Source organism: Haliotis cracherodii, unplaced genomic scaffold (assembly GCF_022045235.1).
Source record: "Haliotis cracherodii isolate W230 unplaced genomic scaffold, xgHalCrac1.p SCAF_51, whole genome shotgun sequence".
Taxonomy (NCBI): Eukaryota; Metazoa; Mollusca; class Gastropoda; order Lepetellida; family Haliotidae; genus Haliotis; species Haliotis cracherodii.
The window spans coordinates 99,192-112,531 of record NW_027266310.1 but is presented as its reverse complement, the minus strand read 5'-3'; the positions used below and the strand labels follow the sequence as shown (position 1 = coordinate 112,531).

The window sequence follows — 13,340 nt, the reverse complement described above, 5'->3', positions numbered from 1 at the left end:
CTTAAGTTTCAACAGGTGGATGTGGAATCTCAAAATCTGCATCATCAGTATCAGGGGTGTATTTGCTCATCTGATGCAGAATCAGAAATTGATTCTTCTGTTTCACTTGAATCATTGAGACTTTGGAATGCAGTTAAATCAGAAGATCAACATCAGTGGTAAATGAAACTGTTGCCTCCTTAGGGGAATCAAAGTCAATTACTTGGCTCCATCTCAACATCGTCATCAGTGTTTGTGATTAAGGCGTCACCTGAAAACCAGAGTGTCCTAAGTCCTCAAAACTCAGTTTCGAGATATTGCCATTTGAACATTGTCATATCGATATCTAGTTTATTACTTATATTTTGCTATTGATTATAAAAAGAACTATTGTCTGGTTTTAAAAAGTAACTTATAATATGTTTAATTTTCAGTGATAACTAATAAAATATCAGAAAGAGCCGATTTTTGTTTTGACATGGGACAATTTCAGTCAAGAAATAAGTGAAATTTTCATAATCATAATGTTTCATCTCAATGTGACTCTATTTTATGCGTTTAAATCATTATGAGTTAGGACAGTCTGGTACAAAAAGCGAAGAAATATGTGGAAATTGACTGTAGTTTTTCGTTGAAAACAAAAGCAACCAATATCATGTAACATTTTATTTAAAAAGAAACGTTTATCAACATTCAACAACCAAAAGAAAACGAAGTTCACGATCCTGGTTGTAACTGACACTTTGCTTTGTCCTAATTTTAAGGACAGATATGATAGCAACCTAAAACTCTTTGCAGCCCTTGAGTGTGCCTGTCACGGAATGTGTATGATGTTGCAGAAATATATTTTGTCCATAGCAACATAATTCTCGTAGCAAAACAAACTCGTAAGAGCATCATAAATGAACACTTCAACAGTTCCAGGAACAATTTCAAAACATGAATTCCTCATATCATCAATACAGAAAGATCACTTAGTCTTAAACAATACAACCATAACTAAATAAATTTCACTTTCCTGGTAGTAACTGACACCTTGTAACTGCCCCAGAGCAAAACAATCAATCTACAAGTAATATTAAGTCCAAACACCTTTCTGATCATCAGTTCATGAAACAATTTTAAGGACAATAGACTATTAACTGAAAGTTTAGTGTCCAGGTCTGGGCACAATATCAGTTTTATAACTTAAGATTATTCCCATAACATTTCACAATAGACCATCAAGTTGCACAAAACTAAGAAGTCTAAGAAGTCGATTAGTCCACTCGTGAACTTTTGGTCTGTAGGAGTCATTAATTTTAACATGGCCTCGATGTCCTTTGATTTTTCTTGTGACAGTTCAGGTTTCTTTGATGAGATAACGGCTTTAGGCCATTCAAATAACAGTTGGCCTACGCGGGGGTGATGACATCCGCCGGAAGTTCTCCCGTGGACGAACTGATGCCCTGGTCAGGACTGCATCAGCAAATGAGTCCTTCAACTCAATTGAGTATGGATCCTTTTTGTGGTATACCAAGTTTTTGACCCTTGGCACTATCGTAAAATTAAGTTTTATTGATCCTTCAATATATCTATGAAAGTGATCATCTCGCGTTTGGCCCTTTTCATATATCGCATAATTCCAAGAGGACTAAGAACATCAGACTTTCTCAGTTCTCGTTCAATCTGGCTGTGAATGTTGTCACACTCTTGTATACTGGAGTGGGCAGGTTCACAAAACTTCTGCTCGATGATAGAAATTTGCTCTTTCATCATGAAATCCTTTACAGCAAATGAATTCCTGAATTCCGGTTTTGTGCCACGCATGAGTCTGACCAAAGTATGATGTCATCTGGATTGTGTTTTTCTACTACTTTCTGAAGGATTAAAATCAGTGCACTGGCAATTTCATTGGCACCTCTTCCTGCTTGGATTTCGTTCCATACAGCACAATGCCCTTGTGAAGGTTGTAAAAGCTAAGCTTTAGTCGATAAAAGAAACTTGAAAGTTTGTGGACAACTCAACACCTTTTCCAAATCAAAACATATAACAGCTTTTGTCTTGTCCTGCCTGTCCCTGTTCCTTTCCTCCTGCGTTGCCATCTTCGATTGGAAATGAGACAGATATTCTTCCCGAAGTTCCTCATCAAATACAGTCATGTTTTTCTTTCATTCTATATATTCTTCACACCTGTCGCAGCGACCTTTCTTTGGTTTGTGAAATTCGATGTTAAGGTCCGAATTGAAAATATTTCGATACATGTGCTCTTGTCCATCAGCATCACACCTCTCACAATACAGTCTTAAATATGTGGCTGCCATGGTTAAATTTTGATCCAGATGCTCTTTTTGTGTCTTTGATCTACAGTAATGTGACTCTATCCTTGGAAATGAGTTTATGTGATGCGTGCATGTTGTCCCTCTCATGTCTCCCCCCCTTAAAGGTACGTCAGTAGCATGGTTGTATTTCTTCTCATGGAAATAGGAAACTCGCCTTTCCGATATGCCTAGAGTAAGTCAGGTAGAATTCTTTGCACACTCTGACTCTTTCACTTCCTATAAACACGTAATATGCATAGAAAAACTTCTGTTGCCTCTCCTTTTTTTTTCCACGGGTTCGACTTCTTCTCTACCGACCTTTCCACTATATCCCAGAGTGGCATTTGGTGGACCTACAAAATCACTTAAGTTTCAACAGGTGGATGTGGAATCTCAAAATCTGCATCATCAGTATCAGGGGTGTATTTGCTCATCTGATGCAGAATCAGAAATTGATTCTTCTGTTTCACTTGAATCATTGAGACTTTGGAATGCAGTTAAATCAGAAGATCAACATCAGTGGTAAATGAAACTGTTGCCTCCTTAGGGGAATCAAAGTCAATTACTTGGCTCCATCTCAACATCGTCATCAGTGTTTGTGATTAAGGCGTCACCTGAAAACCAGAGTGTCCTAAGTCCTCAAAACTCAGTTTCGAGATATTGCCATTTGAACATTGTCATATCGATATCTAGTTTATTACTTATATTTTGCTATTGATTATAAAAAGAACTATTGTCTGGTTTTAAAAAGTAACTTATAATATGTTTAATTTTCAGTGATAACTAATAAAATATCAGAAAGAGCCGATTTTTGTTTTGACATGGGACAATTTCAGTCAAGAAATAAGTGAAATTTTCATAATCATAATGTTTCATCTCAATGTGACTCTATTTTATGCGTTTAAATCATTATGAGTTAGGACAGTCTGGTACAAAAAGCGAAGAAATATGTGGAAATTGACTGTAGTTTTTCGTTGAAAACAAAAGCAACCAATATCATGTAACATTTTATTTAAAAAGAAACGTTTATCAACATTCAACAACCAAAAGAAAACGAAGTTCACGATCCTGGTTGTAACTGACACTTTGCTTTGTCCTAATTTTAAGGACAGATATGATAGCAACCTAAAACTCTTTGCAGCCCTTGAGTGTGCCTGTCACGGAATGTGTATGATGTTGCAGAAATATATTTTGTCCATAGCAACATAATTCTCGTAGCAAAACAAACTCGTAAGAGCATCATAAATGAACACTTCAACAGTTCCAGGAACAATTTCAAAACATGAATTCCTCATATCATCAATACAGAAAGATCACTTAGTCTTAAACAATACAACCATAACTAAATAAATTTCACTTTCCTGGTAGTAACTGACACCTTGTAACTGCCCCAGAGCAAAACAATCAATCTACAAGTCCAAACACCTTTCTGATCATCAGTTCATGAAACAATTTTAAGGACAATAGACTATTAACTGAAAGTTTAGTGTCCAGGTCTGGGCACAATATCAGTTTTATAACTTAAGATTATTCCCATAACATTTCACAATAGACCATCAAGTTGCACATAACTAAGAAGTCTAAGAAGTCGATTAGTCCACTCGTGAACTTTTGGTCTGTAGGAGTCATTAATTTTAACATGGCCTCGATGTCCTTTGATTTTTCTTGTGACAGTTCAGGTTTCTTTGATGAGATAACGGCTTTAGGCCATTCAAATAACAGTTGGCCTACGCGGGGGTGATGACATCCGCCGGAAGTTCTCCCGTGGACGAACTGATGCCCTGGTCAGGACTGCATCAGCAAATGAGTCCTTCAACTCAATTGAGTATGGATCCTTTTTGTGGTATACCAAGTTTTTGACCTTGGCACTATCGTAAAATTAAGTTTTATTGATCCTTCAATATATCTATGAAAGTGATCATCTCGCGTTTGGCCCTTTTCATATATCGCATAATTCCAAGAGGACTAAGAACATCAGACTTTCTCAGTTCTCGTTCAATCTGGCTGTGAATGTTGTCACACTCTTGTATACTGGAGTGGGCAGGTTCACAAAACTTCTGCTCGATGATAGAAATTTGCTCTTTCATCATGAAATCCTTTACAGCAAATGAATTCCTGAATTCCGGTTTTGTGCCACGCATGAGTCTGACCAAAGTATGATGTCATCTGGATTGTGTTTTTCTACTACTTTCTGAAGGATTAAAATCAGTGCACTGGCAATTTCATTGGCACCTCTTCCTGCTTGGATTTCGTTCCATACAGCACAATGCCCTTGTGAAGGTTGTAAAAGCTAAGCTTTAGTCGATAAAAGAAACTTGAAAGTTTGTGGACAACTCAACACCTTTTCCAAATCAAAACATATAACAGCTTTTGTCTTGTCCTGCCTGTCCCTGTTCCTTTCCTCCTGCGTTGCCATCTTCGATTGGAAATGAGACAGATATTCTTCCCGAAGTTCCTCATCAAATACAGTCATGTTTTTCTTTCATTCTATATATTCTTCACACCTGTCGCAGCGACCTTTCTTTGGTTTGTGAAATTCGATGTTAAGGTCCGAATTGAAAATATTTCGATACATGTGCTCTTGTCCATCAGCATCACACCTCTCACAATACAGTCTTAAATATGTGGCTGCCATGGTTAAATTTTGATCCAGATGCTCTTTTTGTGTCTTTGATCTACAGTAATGTGACTCTATCCTTGGAAATGAGTTTATGTGATGCGTGCATGTTGTCCCTCTCATGTCTCCCCCCCTTAAAGGTACGTCAGTAGCATGGTTGTATTTCTTCTCATGGAAATAGGAAACTCGCCTTTCCGATATGCCTAGAGTAAGTCAGGTAGAATTCTTTGCACACTCTGACTCTTTCACTTCCTATAAACACGTAATATGCATAGAAAAACTTCTGTTGCCTCTCCTTTTTTTTTCCACGGGTTCGACTTCTTCTCTACCGACCTTTCCACTATATCCCAGAGTGGCATTTGGTGGACCTACAAAATCACTTAAGTTTCAACAGGTGGATGTGGAATCTCAAAATCTGCATCATCAGTATCAGGGGTGTATTTGCTCATCTGATGCAGAATCAGAAATTGATTCTTCTGTTTCACTTGAATCATTGAGACTTTGGAATGCAGTTAAATCAGAAGATCAACATCAGTGGTAAATGAAACTGTTGCCTTCTTAGGGGAATCAAAGTCAATTACTTGGCTCCATCTCAACATCGTCATCAGTGTTTGTGATTAAGGCGTCACCAGAAAACCAGAGTGTCCTAAGTCCTCAAAACTCAGTTTCGAGATATTGCCATTTGAACATTGTCATATCGATATCTAGTTTATTACTTATATTTTGCTATTGATTATAAAAAGAACTATTGTCTGGTTTTAAAAAGTAACTTATAATATGTTTAATTTTCAGTGATAACTAATAAAATATCAGAAAGAGCCGATTTTTGTTTTGACATGGGACAATTTCAGTCAAGAAATAAGTGAAATTTTCATAATCATAATGTTTCATCTCAATGTGACTCTATTTTATGCGTTTAAATCATTATGAGTTAGGACAGTCTGGTACAAAAAGCGAAGAAATATGTGGAAATTGACTGTAGTTTTTCGTTGAAAACAAAAGCAACCAATATCATGTAACATTTTATTTAAAAAGAAACGTTTATCAACATTCAACAACCAAAAGAAAACGAAGTTCACGATCCTGGTTGTAACTGACACTTTGCTTTGTCCTAATTTTAAGGACAGATATGATAGCAACCTAAAACTCTTTGCAGCCCTTGAGTGTGCCTGTCACGGAATGTGTATGATGTTGCAGAAATATATTTTGTCCATAGCAACATAATTCTCGTAGCAAAACAAACTCGTAAGAGCATCATAAATGAACACTTCAACAGTTCCAGGAACAATTTCAAAACATGAATTCCTCATATCATCAATACAGAAAGATCACTTAGTCTTAAACAATACAACCATAACTAAATAAATTTCACTTTCCTGGTAGTAACTGACACCTTGTAACTGCCCCAGAGCAAAACAATCAATCTACAAGTAATATTAAGTCCAAACACCTTTCTGATCATCAGTTCATGAAACAATTTTAAGGACAATAGACTATTAACTGAAAGTTTAGTGTCCAGGTCTGGGCACAATATCAGTTTTATAACTTAAGATTATTCCCATAACATTTCACAATAGACCATCAAGTTGCACATAACTAAGAAGTCTAAGAAGTCGATTAGTCCACTCGTGAACTTTTGGTCTGTAGGAGTCATTAATTTTAACATGGCCTCGATGTCCTTTGATTTTTCTTGTGACAGTTCAGGTTTCTTTGATGAGATAACGGCTTTAGGCCATTCAAATAACAGTTGGCCTACGCGGGGGTGATGACATCCGCCGGAAGTTCTCCCGTGGACGAACTGATGCCCTGGTCAGGACTGCATCAGCAAATGAGTCCTTCAACTCAATTGAGTATGGATCCTTTTTGTGGTATACCAAGTTTTTGACCTTGGCACTATCGTAAAATTAAGTTTTATTGATCCTTCAATATATCTATGAAAGTGATCATCTCGCGTTTGGCCCTTTTCATATATCGCATAATTCCAAGAGGACTAAGAACATCAGACTTTCTCAGTTCTCGTTCAATCTGGCTGTGAATGTTGTCACACTCTTGTATACTGGAGTGGGCAGGTTCACAAAACTTCTGCTCGATGATAGAAATTTGCTCTTTCATCATGAAATCCTTTACAGCAAATGAATTCCTGAATTCCGGTTTTGTGCCACGCATGAGTCTGACCAAAGTATGATGTCATCTGGATTGTGTTTTTCTACTACTTTCTGAAGGATTAAAATCAGTGCACTGGCAATTTCATTGGCACCTCTTCCTGCTTGGATTTCGTTCCATACAGCACAATGCCCTTGTGAAGGTTGTAAAAGCTAAGCTTTAGTCGATAAAAGAAACTTGAAAGTTTGTGGACAACTCAACACCTTTTCCAAATCAAAACATATAACAGCTTTTGTCTTGTCCTGCCTGACCCTGTTCCTTTCCTCCTGCGTTGCCATCTTCGATTGGAAATGAGACAGATATTCTTCCCGAAGTTCCTCATCAAATACAGTCATGTTTTTCTTTCATTCTATATATTCTTCACACCTGTCGCAGCGACCTTTCTTTGGTTTGTGAAATTCGATGTTAAGGTCCGAATTGAAAATATTTCGATACATGTGCTCTTGTCCATCAGCATCACACCTCTCACAATACAGTCTTAAATATGTGGCTGCCATGGTTAAATTTTGATCCAGATGCTCTTTTTGTGTCTTTGATCTACAGTAATGTGACTCTATCCTTGGAAATGAGTTTATGTGATGCGTGCATGTTGTCCCTCTCATGTCTCCCCCCCTTAAAGGTACGTCAGTAGCATGGTTGTATTTCTTCTCATGGAAATAGGAAACTCGCCTTTCCGATATGCCTAGAGTAAGTCAGGTAGAATTCTTTGCACACTCTGACTCTTTCACTTCCTATAAACACGTAATATGCATAGAAAAACTTCTGTTGCCTCTCCTTTTTTTTTCCACGGGTTCGACTTCTTCTCTACCGACCTTTCCACTATATCCCAGAGTGGCATTTGGTGGACCTACAAAATCACTTAAGTTTCAACAGGTGGATGTGGAATCTCAAAATCTGCATCATCAGTATCAGGGGTGTATTTGCTCATCTGATGCAGAATCAGAAATTGATTCTTCTGTTTCACTTGAATCATTGAGACTTTGGAATGCAGTTAAATCAGAAGATCAACATCAGTGGTAAATGAAACTGTTGCCTCCTTAGGGGAATCAAAGTCAATTACTTGGCTCCATCTCAACATCGTCATCAGTGTTTGTGATTAAGGCGTCACCTGAAAACCAGAGTGTCCTAAGTCCTCAAAACTCAGTTTCGAGATATTGCCATTTGAACATTGTCATATCGATATCTAGTTTATTACTTATATTTTGCTATTGATTATAAAAAGAACTATTGTCTGGTTTTAAAAAGTAACTTATAATATGTTTAATTTTCAGTGATAACTAATAAAATATCAGAAAGAGCCGATTTTTGTTTTGACATGGGACAATTTCAGTCAAGAAATAAGTGAAATTTTCATAATCATAATGTTTCATCTCAATGTGACTCTATTTTATGCGTTTAAATCATTATGAGTTAGGACAGTCTGGTACAAAAAGCGAAGAAATATGTGGAAATTGACTGTAGTTTTTCGTTGAAAACAAAAGCAACCAATATCATGTAACATTTTATTTAAAAAGAAACGTTTATCAACATTCAACAACCAAAAGAAAACGAAGTTCACGATCCTGGTTGTAACTGACACTTTGCTTTGTCCTAATTTTAAGGACAGATATGATAGCAACCTAAAACTCTTTGCAGCCCTTGAGTGTGCCTGTCACGGAATGTGTATGATGTTGCAGAAATATATTTTGTCCATAGCAACATAATTCTCGTAGCAAAACAAACTCGTAAGAGCATCATAAATGAACACTTCAACAGTTCCAGGAACAATTTCAAAACATGAATTCCTCATATCATCAATACAGAAAGATCACTTAGTCTTAAACAATACAACCATAACTAAATAAATTTCACTTTCCTGGTAGTAACTGACACCTTGTAACTGCCCCAGAGCAAAACAATCAATCTACAAGTAATATTAAGTCCAAACACCTTTCTGATCATCAGTTCATGAAACAATTTTAAGGACAATAGACTATTAACTGAAAGTTTAGTGTCCAGGTCTGGGCACAATATCAGTTTTATAACTTAAGATTATTCCCATAACATTTCACAATAGACCATCAAGTTGCACATAACTAAGAAGTCTAAGAAGTCGATTAGTCCACTCGTGAACTTTTGGTCTGTAGGAGTCATTAATTTTAACATGGCCTCGATGTCCTTTGATTTTTCTTGTGACAGTTCAGGTTTCTTTGATGAGATAACGGCTTTAGGCCATTCAAATAACAGTTGGCCTACGCGGGGGTGATGACATCCGCCGGAAGTTCTCCCGTGGACGAACTGATGCCCTGGTCAGGACTGCATCAGCAAATGAGTCCTTCAACTCAATTGAGTATGGATCCTTTTTGTGGTATACCAAGTTTTTGACCTTGGCACTATCGTAAAATTAAGTTTTATTGATCCTTCAATATATCTATGAAAGTGATCATCTCGCGTTTGGCCCTTTTCATATATCGCATAATTCCAAGAGGACTAAGAACATCAGACTTTCTCAGTTCTCGTTCAATCTGGCTGTGAATGTTGTCACACTCTTGTATACTGGAGTGGGCAGGTTCACAAAACTTCTGCTCGATGATAAAAATTTGCTCTTTCATCATGAAATCCTTTACAGCAAATGAATTCCTGAATTCCGGTTTTGTGCCACGCATGAGTCTGACCAAAGTATGATGTCATCTGGATTGTGTTTTTCTACTACTTTCTGAAGGATTAAAATCAGTGCACTGGCAATTTCATTGGCACCTCTTCCTGCTTGGATTTCGTTCCATACAGCACAATGCCCTTGTGAAGGTTGTAAAAGCTAAGCTTTAGTCGATAAAAGAAACTTGAAAGTTTGTGGACAACTCAACACCTTTTCCAAATCAAAACATATAACAGCTTTTGTCTTGTCCTGCCTGTCCCTGTTCCTTTCCTCCTGCGTTGCCATCTTCGATTGGAAATGAGACAGATATTCTTCCCGAAGTTCCTCATCAAATACAGTCATGTTTTTCTTTCATTCTATATATTCTTCACACCTGTCGCAGCGACCTTTCTTTGGTTTGTGAAATTCGATGTTAAGGTCCGAATTGAAAATATTTCGATACATGTGCTCTTGTCCATCAGCATCACACCTCTCACAATACAGTCTTAAATATGTGGCTGCCATGGTTAAATTTTGATCCAGATGCTCTTTTTGTGTCTTTGATCTACAGTAATGTGACTCTATCCTTGGAAATGAGTTTATGTGATGCGTGCATGTTGTCCCTCTCATGTCTCCCCCCCTTAAAGGTACGTCAGTAGCATGGTTGTATTTCTTCTCATGGAAATAGGAAACTCGCCTTTCCGATATGCCTAGAGTAAGTCAGGTAGAATTCTTTGCACACTCTGACTCTTTCACTTCCTATAAACACGTAATATGCATAGAAAAACTTCTGTTGCCTCTCCTTTTTTTTTCCACGGGTTCGACTTCTTCTCTACCGACCTTTCCACTATATCCCAGAGTGGCATTTGGTGGACCTACAAAATCACTTAAGTTTCAACAGGTGGATGTGGAATCTCAAAATCTGCATCATCAGTATCAGGGGTGTATTTGCTCATCTGATGCAGAATCAGAAATTGATTCTTCTGTTTCACTTGAATCATTGAGACTTTGGAATGCAGTTAAATCAGAAGATCAACATCAGTGGTAAATGAAACTGTTGCCTTCTTAGGGGAATCAAAGTCAATTACTTGGCTCCATCTCAACATCGTCATCAGTGTTTGTGATTAAGGCGTCACCAGAAAACCAGAGTGTCCTAAGTCCTCAAAACTCAGTTTCGAGATATTGCCATTTGAACATTGTCATATCGATATCTAGTTTATTACTTATATTTTGCTATTGATTATAAAAAGAACTATTGTCTGGTTTTAAAAAGTAACTTATAATATGTTTAATTTTCAGTGATAACTAATAAAATATCAGAAAGAGCCGATTTTTGTTTTGACATGGGACAATTTCAGTCAAGAAATAAGTGAAATTTTCATAATCATAATGTTTCATCTCAATGTGACTCTATTTTATGCGTTTAAATCATTATGAGTTAGGACAGTCTGGTACAAAAAGCGAAGAAATATGTGGAAATTGACTGTAGTTTTTCGTTGAAAACAAAAGCAACCAATATCATGTAACATTTTATTTAAAAAGAAACGTTTATCAACATTCAACAACCAAAAGAAAACGAAGTTCACGATCCTGGTTGTAACTGACACTTTGCTTTGTCCTAATTTTAAGGACAGATATGATAGCAACCTAAAACTCTTTGCAGCCCTTGAGTGTGCCTGTCACGGAATGTGTATGATGTTGCAGAAATATATTTTGTCCATAGCAACATAATTCTCGTAGCAAAACAAACTCGTAAGAGCATCATAAATGAACACTTCAACAGTTCCAGGAACAATTTCAAAACATGAATTCCTCATATCATCAATACAGAAAGATCACTTAGTCTTAAACAATACAACCATAACTAAATAAATTTCACTTTCCTGGTAGTAACTGACACCTTGTAACTGCCCCAGAGCAAAACAATCAATCTACAAGTAATATTAAGTCCAAACACCTTTCTGATCATCAGTTCATGAAACAATTTTAAGGACAATAGACTATTAACTGAAAGTTTAGTGTCCAGGTCTGGGCACAATATCAGTTTTATAACTTAAGATTATTCCCATAACATTTCACAATAGACCATCAAGTTGCACATAACTAAGAAGTCTAAGAAGTCGATTAGTCCACTCGTGAACTTTTGGTCTGTAGGAGTCATTAATTTTAACATGGCCTCGATGTCCTTTGATTTTTCTTGTGACAGTTCAGGTTTCTTTGATGAGATAACGGCTTTAGGCCATTCAAATAACAGTTGGCCTACGCGGGGGTGATGACATCCGCCGGAAGTTCTCCCGTGGACGAACTGATGCCCTGGTCAGGACTGCATCAGCAAATGAGTCCTTCAACTCAATTGAGTATGGATCCTTTTTGTGGTATACCAAGTTTTTGACCTTGGCACTATCGTAAAATTAAGTTTTATTGATCCTTCAATATATCTATGAAAGTGATCATCTCGCGTTTGGCCCTTTTCATATATCGCATAATTCCAAGAGGACTAAGAACATCAGACTTTCTCAGTTCTCGTTCAATCTGGCTGTGAATGTTGTCACACTCTTGTATACTGGAGTGGGCAGGTTCACAAAACTTCTGCTCGATGATAGAAATTTGCTCTTTCATCATGAAATCCTTTACAGCAAATGAATTCCTGAATTCCGGTTTTGTGCCACGCATGAGTCTGACCAAAGTATGATGTCATCTGGATTGTGTTTTTCTACTACTTTCTGAAGGATTAAAATCAGTGCACTGGCAATTTCATTGGCACCTCTTCCTGCTTGGATTTCGTTCCATACAGCACAATGCCCTTGTGAAGGTTGTAAAAGCTAAGCTTTAGTCGATAAAAGAAACTTGAAAGTTTGTGGACAACTCAACACCTTTTCCAAATCAAAACATATAACAGCTTTTGTCTTGTCCTGCCTGACCCTGTTCCTTTCCTCCTGCGTTGCCATCTTCGATTGGAAATGAGACAGATATTCTTCCCGAAGTTCCTCATCAAATACAGTCATGTTTTTCTTTCATTCTATATATTCTTCACACCTGTCGCAGCGACCTTTCTTTGGTTTGTGAAATTCGATGTTAAGGTCCGAATTGAAAATATTTCGATACATGTGCTCTTGTCCATCAGCATCACACCTCTCACAATACAGTCTTAAATATGTGGCTGCCATGGTTAAATTTTGATCCAGATGCTCTTTTTGTGTCTTTGATCTACAGTAATGTGACTCTATCCTTGGAAATGAGTTTATGTGATGCGTGCATGTTGTCCCTCTCATGTCTCCCCCCCTTAAAGGTACGTCAGTAGCATGGTTGTATTTCTTCTCATGGAAATAGGAAACTCGCCTTTCCGATATGCCTAGAGTAAGTCAGGTAGAATTCTTTGCACACTCTGACTCTTTCACTTCCTATAAACACGTAATATGCATAGAAAAACTTCTGTTGCCTCTCCTTTTTTTTTCCACGGGTTCGACTTCTTCTCTACCGACCTTTCCACTATATCCCAGAGTGGCATTTGGTGGACCTACAAAATCACTTAAGTTTCAACAGGTGGATGTGGAATCTCAAAATCTGCATCATCAGTATCAGGGGTGTATTTGCTCATCTGATGCAGAATCAGAAATTGATTCTTCTGTTTCACTTGAATCATTGAGACTTTGGAATGCAGTTAAAT

The 13,340-nt window shown here is 37.3% G+C and overlaps 1 protein-coding gene across 1 annotated transcript in view; it reads right to left on the bottom strand.

Annotated features, from left to right (window-relative positions):
* LOC139444463 (mucin-1-like) overlaps nt 1-13,340 on the bottom strand; it is a 145,487-nt gene that overhangs the window by 58,714 nt on the left and 73,433 nt on the right. The window contains exons 23-27 of the mRNA XM_071225427.1: nt 11,937-11,996; nt 9,295-9,354; nt 6,653-6,712; nt 4,011-4,070; nt 1,378-1,437 (exon numbers count right to left, since the gene is read on the bottom strand). Coding sequence (XP_071081528.1) covers nt 1,378-1,437; nt 4,011-4,070; nt 6,653-6,712; nt 9,295-9,354; nt 11,937-11,996 — 300 coding nt within the window. The remainder of the gene's footprint in view (nt 1-1,377; nt 1,438-4,010; nt 4,071-6,652; nt 6,713-9,294; nt 9,355-11,936; nt 11,997-13,340) is intronic.